The following is a 12,464-nucleotide window of genomic DNA, read 5'->3' as shown; positions in this document are numbered from 1 at the left end:
GACATGGAAGACCACAAAAAGAGAAGAGATACCTTATTAGAATGTTCTCACGGCTAACTTCTACTGTGTCTGATATTCTCTCGACTGGGGTTTAGACATTTTATTTGGGAGTTAATCACGTAACTCCCAAATATAAGAAACCAACTAAGTGGCTGACTCCTACAAAATAACCATGAACCACTTTGGTCAGTGTTAGAACCATATCTGGATTCAATGTTGACTCCGTTTTCAAATTCTAACATGTTGCACGACATTCTAGTTCCTTACATCTTATTAATGCACATTCATTCTACGAAAATCACTTCCAACATGTTTTATCTTTTTTTCTTGTTAATCCTTACACAACAGGGGGAAGTTCTGTTGTCATCCTAAAACAAAATAGTAAAAAGAAGTAAAAGAGGGTAACACCAAAATAATAATTTTTCCCCCTAGACTTTGGCATATCTTAGTAAATCTGGAACTGAGGGTGAGTTTTTGGGATTAGCTCACCCTGCAAGGTCTCAACCCTCTGGCCCAGTCATTGTAGCATATGTGCCATCCAATGTATACTGGGCAAATATAGCTTAACATGATCCTGAAACTCCTTCATCTTATCACCAACAATGTGTTCAGGGTTCAAAACTCAAGAAAGAAAGTAAACAGAAGAGTTCACTCAATGCAGGTCTTTGACACCTTATGGCATGAACACAGCCATGCACCACCTATGTCCAGGTTTCCAAAGCTAGCCTTCTCTTCCGTCAAGATTCATGGCATGTCAATCACTAATGTGGTGCTTCACTATGTATCAAATTAAAACACACGCTCCACTGCTTGTGTGAGCCACCATCATTTCCTTTAGGCATCACTCTTGCAGAAAATACTCATTAATTGTCCCTGCCACCTTAAAAGAACCAAGATTCCTGCAAGTTCCTTCTAAAGTACTCCAACGATCCCACAAAATATTTATTTCTAAATAAGTCAACTGTGATACCTGTTTTAGTTAGTCAATACGAACGGAGAATTAAAGTGGTTTATATGGCTAGATAGGTCTACTGCCATTAACTTGGACTAAAACATTTAGGACCAGTAGTTCAAGCATTAAGTTAGTATCCATCAGACCGGTTCATGACAAGTGGTATCAAAGTGAACCTAATACTGGAACATGGAGGGGCCATATCTATGGATGGGGCAAGAGCCAAACCACCGCATGGAGTCACCACTAAGTTGAGCCTCATATGTGTCATCATAGGGTTTGAACAAGGGTTGTGTTTGGGCCTTGACAAGGACATCAAACTTTATTGCACCCTGATTATCCTATATCAAATGTGGGAGGACAATTTGGTGAGAAAGCCATTACACACTCTACAAACTTGTACTCGAGACCATAATTTTAGCAAGCCTGATTCGTATTTACCTACTCCTGCTTAGAAATTCTCATATCATCTACGTTGAGAGTTAACATTTGGAACCAATTCACCTTAGAAGATAGCTTTTATCAGGTAGGGCGATTGACGAAAACAACAATCAACTGCTGAATGATAACATTCTTTTACCTTCATCCCAGCGAGGAATCAGCTTTCTTGCAAGTTCCGGCTCATCGTTAGTCCTAATAAAAATTGGAAAAAGAAAATGCACATGACTCAGCGTCAGAACCAACCCCAATTCAAACCAATCAGATACGGACACTAAGGAACTCAGCATTAAAAGAGTTTGAAAGAAGGCGAGAGAAAATTTTAATCCACCTTCTCGATTTTAGGCTTTCTAGGATCCTCTTACGGCGTAGGTACGCCTCGTCGACGTCGTAGGGGCCTCTGAAAGAGCTCGTCAACCGCGGCAAGGGGATCAGCATCGCTTATACTCACTTCTTGTAACCTATGTCGATTGCCCCTCGAATCGAAACTTTCGGTTCTCTTCTTCGATGGGAATAGAAACCCTACGATTACTGGAAGCGAGACGATAGATGGGTTTTAAGGAAGCGTAGAGATCGCCAGAGAGACGAGAGCTCTTTGGGAGGAACGGTTGGGCCGACGAAGTGCGAAACAACATCAACGGATGGGACGAGGTGAGAGAGGCGATTAATAAACAGCTCCCGAAGGGGACCTGAAATGTCGAAACCCGAACCTAATGGAAACGGGTCGATACTTGCAGACCAAGGATCCAAATTCAACGTTATCGGCGTAGTGGGGCGGATCGAAACGGGTGGGTCGGTTTCTCGTTTTTGTTCCTCCAATTGGACTCTGTCAAATTGGACTTGATCTGACCCGACATAACCAAACGCCTGTTCGAATCGATTTGTTATTCATGTTCCATGTGTCATCATTTTTTTTATTTTTTTACAAAAAATAAAAAATCAAAGTAGAAATTTGATTATGGAAACTTATGTGTCTTTATTCTACGGTAAGGCAAACTTATATGTGTAAATGGAAATTTATTGATGGATAAATGGCCTCGGTAAAAATAATAATAATAATAATAATAATAATAATAATATACATTAATAATCAAAATGAGAACGTGGCGTAATGTAGTTAAACTGGAGTTTCTTTGTGTATTTATTGATTTTATTGTCAACATCAAATTAAAAATAGGTGACAATGAAATGTAAAATAACAAAATAGATTTTATATGTAGTATTAATTATGTATAAATAGATCAAGTATATCATCAATAAATCGAGTGTTTAAGGTATAAATTATAATTGGATGATGTTTTGAATCTACATATGTACTATCAGTTTTGACTAAAAAAATATTTTTATTTATTAAGTAAGGTCATGATTCATTTTAATTAAAAAATATTTTTGGTGATCGTGTCCGAAATTCTTTACAACCCATTTAAATTTTAAGTTTATGCCCATGTAATTTTTTATTATTCCAATTAAAGCATATTTCCATTTCATGTGAATTTTAAAAGTATTGGCTAAGGACCATATTTCTTATGTAATTTATTTCTTATGCTGATAAAGAAGTAACCATTTTTCCAAATAAATATGTATATCTATAAATAATGAATAGTCATAAATAAATAATTATAATTTATTAAAATTAGATAGAAAAATAATTACACCAAGAATTACAACAAGAGCATTAACCAAAATATTAACTATAAAATGATTAAGAATATCATTCATTATCTAATGACGTGACGTGTATAAATATTTTTCAAAGTCATAATTTTAGTGATATATTTTTAATTAAAATAATCATAACTTTAGATTACTGGAGCATAATTTCCCATAAACTAAAATTTGATAATTAATATACGTTCATTGGTGCAAAACAATTAGATGACTCATGTCTAGTTGGCATCACATCAGACGATCTCTTATTCAACCATTTATAATTTTGGACATTAGGTGGTGAAGATGTCTTACTTTCTTTTCCAATAACGATCTAATTTCTTCACGAAATCTAATATAGTTTTTGATAGGTTCCTTTACACCATGGCAAAGGATGTCATCACAACTTGGTTTGGTCTTGGGTGCGCAAGATCGTCTATATCGGTGCTCAGGCAATGGAGATCGTCGTCTAGTTCGGTCGGGATCAGTCGATAGCTTCGAAGGACGGGAACTCCCTTTTGGTTGATCGCCTGCTTCTCCAGCGCCAATCACTGCACATAAGTCAGGGTTGGGAAGGGGGCTCCCAACTTCGACCTCTTCGAAGATCTAATTATGATTAAGTGGAAAAGTCAATCTCCCTTCTTTGCGACCTCCCAACAGGCTTTTATTCTCTCGCGGACAGTAGTGCTATACCTGGTGACGTCCCAACTTTTACGGGCCCGCATCATTCTCGGTCGGTGTCGTCCCGACTTTTACGGGATGGCACTGTACTTGAGTGGCGCCACCCGAATGGTGAGGTATTTGGTCGGCACCATCTCGACTTCCGCGGGATGGCATTGTACTTGGGTAGCATCGTCCCGCGAAGTCGAGCGACGCGGTACCTGGTCAGTGACGTTCTCTACTTCCATAGGATGGTGCTGCACTTGTGTAGCGTCGTCCCGCAAAGTTGAGCGACACGGTACTTGGTCGGCGTCATCCCGACTCCCATGGGACGGGTTCGTACTTTGGTAGTAGAGTTTGTTATGCATGTTGTCATGGTAGTGCATAGTGGTTCGAGGGTAAACCGTCAAAATATGTCCTATCAGTTTTATATTAATTAATAATATATATATATATATTATCATTAAAATGTTTGCCATTATGGAATAGCACACTACATCAAAGTTATCTTTGCTGTGGTAGTCTTAAGGCATTTTGAAGAGAACAATACAAGAAGTCTGATAACTTTTGTGGAGGATCACAGAATTGACCAAGCCACAGGGCGGAATGGGGTCCAATTCGTGCAACTCTGTTCGTAGCACTAAGACTTGGCTGCCACTGCTGTCATTCCCAGTCGTGGGCCCTACTTGTCTTCTCCGATAGGACAGTGGTGATGGCGATTTTTTCTTGTAGAAATGTGCCACGTTTCTTTCCAGTACTCACCAAAATCCTGCCATTTCATGTACCGCGAGATTCTTCGGGCAAGACCGTCTACCTTCTTTGGTGAAAGCAACTCTTCTTCTTCGAGCGTAGTCCGGGATAATAATACTTAAACAAATAATAATATCATTGATCGGGTGATTCTGAAGGAGGAAAATTCTTAAACGATAATTTATTTGAGTTAAAAAGCAGTATATAAGAAAATATAAAATATAATATGATATTAGATCAGACTTGTTTATCCCATCCACACCTCCATGAGCATCGAAGTGTTTCATTAAAACAGAATGTCCTCTTCCACGGTGGAAGAATTAATATCGAGAGACAAAAATAAAAGCGATTTTCTCTATAAAAAAAATCATTTTTTTATATTTTCTTTCCTTAGTTTTTTATATTTATCATTTAATTTTTTTAAAATATCTTTCGTCTTTTTCCTTTCGTCGTGATAGTGGCATTATCGAATAGCAAGATAAATATAATCACAATAAGACTGAAACAATAAATATAAAATGATCAAAATGAAAAAGATAAGGTCAAAATAGTGAGATTAAAAACGATGAAACCTTATGGAGAGGGAAGGAGGTAATCATCACGGAGCAAAAATAATAAGGGACATTTAAGGTATTAAAGATATTGGAGACAACAAATGAAGAAAAAATAAAAACTTTGGCAACCTTCTTGAAAAAGTTTAAAAATTATATTTTTTAAAAATCCAAAAATATATAATAAAAATTTTCATCAAAAGGTTCATTTTATAACATTGAGATCCTAATTAGTTTCATCATGTGTTATCTTTTCATTAGATATTTTTTCACATGTATACTCTAAAATATTTCTAATATTTTTTAATTTTGTTGTGCAACTTAACGTCATGGTCGAGGAGTCAGTACGACTTGATTCGATTCCAAAGATGCAGGGTCATCCACATGAGAGTCTGAGAGGGTGGCGGAAGAACTATTTCGGATCCAAAGAGCGCCTCATAGTCGGACCCAAGGGGGGACTCTAACCCTCGCTTTCATCGCTTCATGTGAAAAAAGAGTCAACATCAATAAAGGGATTCCCGACTCAACACATTCGAAGCTTAAGTCAACTCAAGATAGTTTATAAGTATTTTTAGTATGCTCTCACCTGCCTTTGTCAATGGGTAGGGAATTGGTTTTTATATTTGTTTGTCGGTGAATTGATCGTACGAGATTTGTTAATGACCGTAGACACTCCGAGAGGTCGACCTGTATGGTTTCGCATCAAGCAACGCTGCCTAATTCAATTCGAGCACAAGTAGGATTCTCGCTACTTTTAATCCTGAGGTGCTTCGTCGACATGTGTACGTCCTGTCGACCATAAGATGGCTAAGATGGCGATCGATCGTTGCTACGTGAGTTTTACCAAAAATATGTCATATCAAACTTCATTTAAAGGATTGAAGTAATAGAAGTAACAAGCAAAATTCTCCCAAAAAAAATAAAATAAAATAAAATAAAAATGCGGAATCTACAGAGTCGAAAGCATATAAGCATCACCCAAATAATTGCACGACGTAAAAAAGAGAAAGCTCATCATTCACATTTGGACCAGCACCAAATTCCAAATGCCGATGCCCAACCCGTACCACCAAGCTTTTTGTGGCAACACGTCATTGGAGAAAAGGACATTGCCCGTGGGCACCATGCCACATGGTTTGCAGAAGATCCAGTTCACCTTCCCCACAGAACAAAGCATGAGCGAGCGCATCATAGGATCGTATGAGGAAAGAATCTCGAGTTCGGATCCTGTCCAAGCGTACCATTACGCCGGAATACCGCGGTCGCAGCATCTAGGCCGTTCGTTGATACACCGTCGGATCCGACGGTCTGTGATCCGTACAACAATAATGGGGAGGATCGCTTAGCCCAAGAAATAAACGCAGCAGGAAAAGACACCGGCTGTCTCGCCTTCCTGACACGCACATTGCAGCTCCATCAGTCTGTACCTTCGTTGTACCTTCTTTTTGATTGGTAACGAATATGCCCCAAAACGAGGGACCCGGAGTGATTCTTTGTGACTCTTCGCCTGCCACCTCGTCACGTAAGATTTGCTAGTAAGTTTTATTCGTGGAAATAGTACCTCCGCTGCAAAATAATTGCCCTGAGAAGTCTCTCTCTCTCTCTAACGCTTCTTCTGCTCATTGCTTCTCCTCCCACCCCAGTCTACAAACAAGTCTCCAAACATGGCTGTTTCCATATTCCTGCTGTTAATTCTGGCCATGTCTGGTGTTTCAGGTAAGCTCCATGCCAGCTTCTTCTTCCTTCCTTTACATGATTTATGAGAAGTACAAGGTAAGAGTTTGCATCTCCAATGGCCATGACTTGCTGCTGGTTCTCCTAACTCGTTGCTTTGGTTCACATCTGTACTACATGCGCACCTTCTATTTTTCTGATATCTTAGATTTCATTATATTGACGTTTGAATGCAAAGAGACTGATGTTTTGCTAATGACCGAAAACTACAGGGAATGAACGCTTGGTTTTCTTCTGTTTGCTGTGTTAATGTTTTAAATCTTTTCTGCTCATTATACCATCCAAAAGTGTAGAAGAATGATCTGATGTTTTCTTTTCTTCTCTTTTCGTTTCCTGGTCCATCTTTTTGTCGGAAGATGCCGCTTGGTGTGTCTGTAGATCTGATATGAGCACCACAGCTCTGCAAAAGACACTGGACTACGCGTGTGGAGCTGGGGCTGACTGCACTCCGATTCTACAAAATGGGGCGTGCTACAACCCCAACACAGTGCTTGCCCATTGTTCCTATGCTGCCAATAGCTACTACCAGGGGAAGGGGCAGACACAAGACGCCTGTAACTTTGCTGGCACTGCGATGCTCACCTCAACTGACCCAGGTAATCACTCCTCTCCAAATGCTTCTTATGTTCTGGGTCATGGACAGGTCAGTAGGAGAATCAGCTGATGTTTTCTTTGGTCTTTTACAGGAGGAAATGGTTGCACCTATCCTGCAAGTACCAGGTAACATTTTGTTTATGTTATGATACTACATTCTGGGATCAAGAATAAAAAACTGTATATTCTTTGAAAAAGGCATGGCCTCGGATGATCCATCTTTTCTTGTGATATCTTGAGCAAGCCAGAGTAGTTCAACTTTTCTTTTCTTTTGAGTATAAGAAGGCCTCGACTTTTAAAGCAAGGTTTATTTACTTCATGGCCTAAAAGTGAGAGAGCAGTGTTTTATGTTCTGTGGCCTCTTTGATTCCAAACAAGGTATATTTACTTCATCCATCCAAATGTTGACAGGACAACTTTGTTACCTTTTCTATATTACTCTTCTCACCTTGATCTGCCAAGTGGCCTTGTCTTCCATCTTCTTGGGTTTATTCATTCTGCAGAACTACATGGCATTTCACTTTCTTTTTCCTGGAATTTTTTACTGTTATGAGGATTATGATGCGCTTGTAAAAGTGCATGGATATGTAAGACTGTTGATTTTGCATCTAAAGCCTGATCTTTATCACTGTGTCTCTGCACCAGTGCTGCAGCGTCTTCAACAAGCACAACCACCACTCCAAGCTCGACCACCACCACTGGAACCACAGGGACTGGAGGAGTCCTGGGAGGACTAGGCCCCACAGGAACAAATAGCTTTGATGGCAGTGATGGGTGCTTGATTCCAATCCAAGGGATTGCAGCTCTCTTCCTCACTATTCTCCTCTCCTCCTTGGTGTTGTTGAAGATTTGACTTGAAGTATTTTCTACTGGGAATCAGTGCTTTTTACTGTGGTGAGTGTTCTGATGAGTGGATGAGAGACTGCAAGCAGCATGTGACTTGGTGGTGTATTCATGCAGAGAGGCATTACCCCACTAGAGACTGTTTGTCTAATGGCAACATAGGAAGTCTTTGGTTCCTTTTGGGTAGTAGGTTTAATGATGCCTTCTTCTTCATGAACCATTGCTTTCTTTCTTCTACTTGTTAGATTTAGGGAGGCAGTGCTTTATTGATTGAAAGAGGCTCTGAGTGATCTCCCCTGTTAGTTTAGTGTGCTGTTAGTGTTGATGTTAATGGACATGTTTAGCTGCCATTCCTTTCCTGTGTTGATATATATCGTCAAGATTGACTCATATTAACATTGTAATAGAGGGACTCATCCAGTAAGAGAAGAGTAATGCAACAAAGAGGATGAAACAAAGTGATACTTATGAACAATCTTTACCACCATCTGATTGATACACCCGACGTTATAGAACATTTGGATATTTTGTCACAGAGACAACTTTGGAGACAACTTTGAAGAGTAATATTATAGGAAGATGTAATTGACATTTGTTTCAGCTTGATATAATTTAGACCCGTGTGCATAGTTTTGTCTAACATATCTTTAAGGTGAAAATATGTTAGATATGAGTTCAGTCATGTCTAAAATATGAAGATCAAGGTTGGGAGAAGTTTCTCGAGCTAGTCTCTTGATGTCCAAATTAGTAACTCGAGATACATGAGTTCAGTCACCGATGGTCAAAAAGTCATCTATTGATTAAGTTACAAGTGAGCTTTTATATTTGATAGTGAAGGAACGATATAGTTTGTGGAATATTTTTGGAGAGATTATTTTTTAATTATCTTTAATAATCGTCTCCTTATGTCACATAGAGGACATATATTTGATGGTAAGTCAATAATATTTTTCCTATCACTTAACCCCCCCCCCCCCCCCCCCCCCCCGAAGGTGTGCTTTAGGGGCTCTTTGGCGAGGGTCTTGAAGCATGACATGTGACATATCTGACATGTTAGTCTTATACTCTTTTAACCACTTCATTAAGAGGGAGCAAAAGTTTCTCACTAATGTATCTTAGGCACACTAAAAAATAAATTGGGAACTCGTCCTCCTTGCCTTGAGTAGTGAAACAATTGACACTTGACCCACCTACCTAGGGTGGAATGAGGGTCTATACATAACCGTTCTACCTTGATTGACAAATGAGGTTGGTGCCTGAGTCACCTATTTCGTGCATAAAGGGGGATTAGCATCTTACCTCTTTACTATGGTCAGTGTCGACCTCTCAGCCTAGAGTAAGAGGGGAGGTCAATGCTTGACCTACCCATCTTGAGTGGAGAGGCAATTGATCCTTGACCCCTCTACTGTGGTCGGCACTAACCTCTCAGCCTTAAGCAAAGGGGGAGGTCGATGCCCGACCTATCCACCTTAGGTAAAGAGGGGGTTGCACCCGACCCACTTATCTTGGTTGGCAGACAAGGTCATCGCCTAAGCTACCCACCTTGGGTAGAAAGGGGATTCGATGCTTAACCACTCTACTGTGATTAGTGCTGACCTCTCAGCCTTTAGCAAAGGGGAAGGTCGATGTCTGACCTACCTGCCTCGGGCAAAGAGGGGGTCAATGCCTGATCCCTCCACCATGGTTAGTGTCAACCTCTCAATCTTGAGCAAAGGGAAAGGTTAGTGCTTGACCAACATGCCTTAAGTGCTGAGGGGGTCGGCGATTTACCCACCCATTTCAATTGGCAGAGGAGGTGGACACTTGACCCACCTACCTCGAGCAACAAGGGAGGGGTCGATGAAGGAGGTGGACACTTGACCCACCTACCTCGAGCAACAAGGGAGGGGTCGATGAAGGAGGTCAGCACTTGACCACTCCATTATGCCGAGCATAGAGGAGGGGTCGAGCGCCGACCCCCCTTTCCACCCAAGGTGGGTGGGTCAAACACTGACCTCTCAACCTCAAGCAAAGGGGAAGGTCAACTTTCGACTTATATACCTCAAGCAAAGAGGGGGTCAACACCCAACCCCTCCACCGTGGTCAGTGTCAACCTCTTAACTTTGAGTAAAGGGGGAGGTCGATACTCGACCTACTCACCTTAGGGAAAGAGGGGGTCAGTACCCAACCCACTCATCTAAGTTGGTAGAGAGGTCAATGCATGATCCACCCACCTTAGGTGGAAAGGGGGGTTGGCATCCGATCGCTTCTCTATAGTCGACACCTCACTACTCCACCATGGTCGGTGTCGATGTCTTAGCCTTGAGTAAAGTAGAAGGTCAATACCTAGCCTACCCACCTCATGCAAAAAGGGGGTTAGCATCGACCTCTCAACTATGAGCATAGGGGGAGATCGACAGTTGACCACCCATCTTAGTAAGCGGAGGAGGTTGGTGTCAGACCCACCCGCCTCGTGTGCCCGACCCCTCTACTTCGGGCTAGCATTAAGGGAATTTAGTTTTTCCAACCTCCATGTCTTGGGCAAGCCTCACTTTAGGAGGGTTGGGCTTTCCCGACTTGGTTTGACCTTTGCCTTTAAGGGCTTTTTTCAGGTGGGATGGATTTTTTCAATTCATGCGTTTCAAGCATGTTTTGTCTTGTGCCTTCTATTATGATAGGTTTTCTTATATGTACGTTGGGTTTTGCTAATTTATAAGTCTCAAGCATATTTTGCCTTATACCTCTCGCCATGATGATTTTTTTCTTATATGGTTCGAGTTTTACTATCACGCATCTTTGGTACATTTTTTTTTGTATCTCTTATCATAATGGGTTTCTTCTTATGCAAGTTAGGTTTTCCTGACTCATACGTCTCGAACATATTTTACATTATGCCTTCTATCATAGTAAGCTTCTTCCTGTGTGGGTCGGACTTTTTTGACTCGAGACATTTAGCCTTGTACCTTCATCATGATGAGTTTTTTCTAACGCAGGTTCTGTTTTACCAATTCATATATCTCTAACATATTTTACCTTGTATCATCCTATGTGGTAAGTTTCTTCTTAAGTGAGTTAGGTTTTATCAACTCATATATCTTTGATATATTTTATCTCGTACCTTGCATCGTGACGAGTTTCTACCTCGAAGGTCCAAAAAATTATGATTTTTGTTTACTCATATCTATTTTGTGTCAGTTTAATGTTTCTGAAAGTGTCGATATTTTCTCTCCTCCACTAAAGCATTCTGCATAAAATTATAATTATAAAGTGCATTTAGTAATTTAGAAAGTTTCGTATTGTGAACCACCAAACAATGAGAACTAACACAAATAACGACATTAGCAACACAACATTATCGAAGAAAGCCATCATTTAGAAAGTGTTTGGATAATCTAACACCACCTCATGTCCTATCGATCAGATACATTGATCAAATGATGTATCGATAGTAGCATTGACTTGATCCCGCCTTCGTTATCCACCCATCCCAATATGTCATTTCACTTACACAAAGGATACATGTGGCGATAGTGACATTTAATAATTCATTAAATTCTTCAACTATCAAATAATTTGATTAACTCCCCATTTAACACAAATTATCATTCAAACTCACTATAAAAAATAACAAGTGCATTTATATGTAACAAGTACTTCAATCCACTATTGGATTCGAGCTATTATTGGATTTGAGCTATTACTCTGCCATAACAAGGAGTATTATATATAAAAATACTTTTTTTATAAAATAGATAAAAACAATATTCATTAGGAGGAGCTTCATAGAAATCCATATAAAGATTTATAAAACACTATATATATAATTATGAATCTGTTCCTAATAATATTATAAATGAAAAAATTTATTTGAATAACTTGTATAAAAATAAGCAAGATGTTTTCTTCCAAATATGATTATAATGAAAAATAATAATTGCAGAAAGTTTTTTGAACCAAAAGTGGAATCTGTAAAGCTAAAGTTTTATTTTGTTTTAAATACACTTCAAAATAGAAACCTAAAAAAATAATAGTCATAAAGTTTTAGGCTCAAAGTATACAATAAAAATTATGTTTTCTTACAAATATCATTATAAAGAAACAAAATAATTGCAGAAAGTTTTAGGCTTAAAATATACAATAAAAATTAAATTTAATATATTAATGAAATATAAAGTTATTAAATTAAGTATGTTAATAAATATAAAATCATTAAATAAAATATAAAAAAATAATACTTCGCTAGAAGGAGGGCTTGAACCTCCGACCTTGTGGTTAACAGCCACACGCTCTAGCCAACTGAGCTATTCCAGCTTGGT

The 12,464-nt window shown here is 39.2% G+C and overlaps 2 protein-coding genes and 1 non-coding gene across 3 annotated transcripts in view; 1 reads left to right on the top strand and 2 right to left on the bottom strand.

Moving 5' to 3' along the window:
* LOC135645447 (DExH-box ATP-dependent RNA helicase DExH14-like) overlaps positions 1 to 2,028 on the bottom strand; it is a 38,698-nt gene extending 36,670 nt beyond the window's left edge. Inside the window, exons 1-2 of the mRNA XM_065163824.1 lie at positions 1,722 to 2,028; positions 1,533 to 1,585 (exon numbers count right to left, since the gene is read on the bottom strand). Of these exons, the coding sequence (XP_065019896.1) occupies positions 1,533 to 1,585; positions 1,722 to 1,828 (160 nt within the window). The 5' untranslated portion in view covers positions 1,829 to 2,028. The remainder of the gene's footprint in view (positions 1 to 1,532; positions 1,586 to 1,721) is intronic.
* A 4,566-nt stretch (positions 2,029 to 6,594) lies between these two features.
* On the top strand, positions 6,595 to 8,519 carry LOC103996051 (PLASMODESMATA CALLOSE-BINDING PROTEIN 3-like). The gene is made up of 4 exons (XM_009416851.3): positions 6,595 to 6,714; positions 7,089 to 7,328; positions 7,419 to 7,452; positions 7,972 to 8,519. The coding sequence occupies exons 1-4, from the start codon at positions 6,663 to 6,665 to the stop codon at positions 8,177 to 8,179; spliced, it is 534 nt and encodes a 177-aa protein (XP_009415126.2). The 5' UTR covers positions 6,595 to 6,662; the 3' UTR covers positions 8,180 to 8,519.
* A 3,866-nt stretch (positions 8,520 to 12,385) lies between these two features.
* On the bottom strand, positions 12,386 to 12,459 carry TRNAN-GUU (transfer RNA asparagine (anticodon GUU)). Its single transcript has one exon. It is a non-coding gene; the product is annotated as a tRNA-Asn (tRNA).
* Between the last annotated feature and the right edge of the window lie 5 nt (positions 12,460 to 12,464).

This window comes from Musa acuminata, chromosome BXJ3-8 (genome assembly GCF_036884655.1).
Source record: "Musa acuminata AAA Group cultivar baxijiao chromosome BXJ3-8, Cavendish_Baxijiao_AAA, whole genome shotgun sequence".
NCBI classification, from domain to species: Eukaryota; Viridiplantae; Streptophyta; class Magnoliopsida; order Zingiberales; family Musaceae; genus Musa; species Musa acuminata.
The sequence above is the reverse complement of the archived record's forward strand: the minus strand, read 5'-3'. Positions and strand labels throughout refer to the sequence as shown.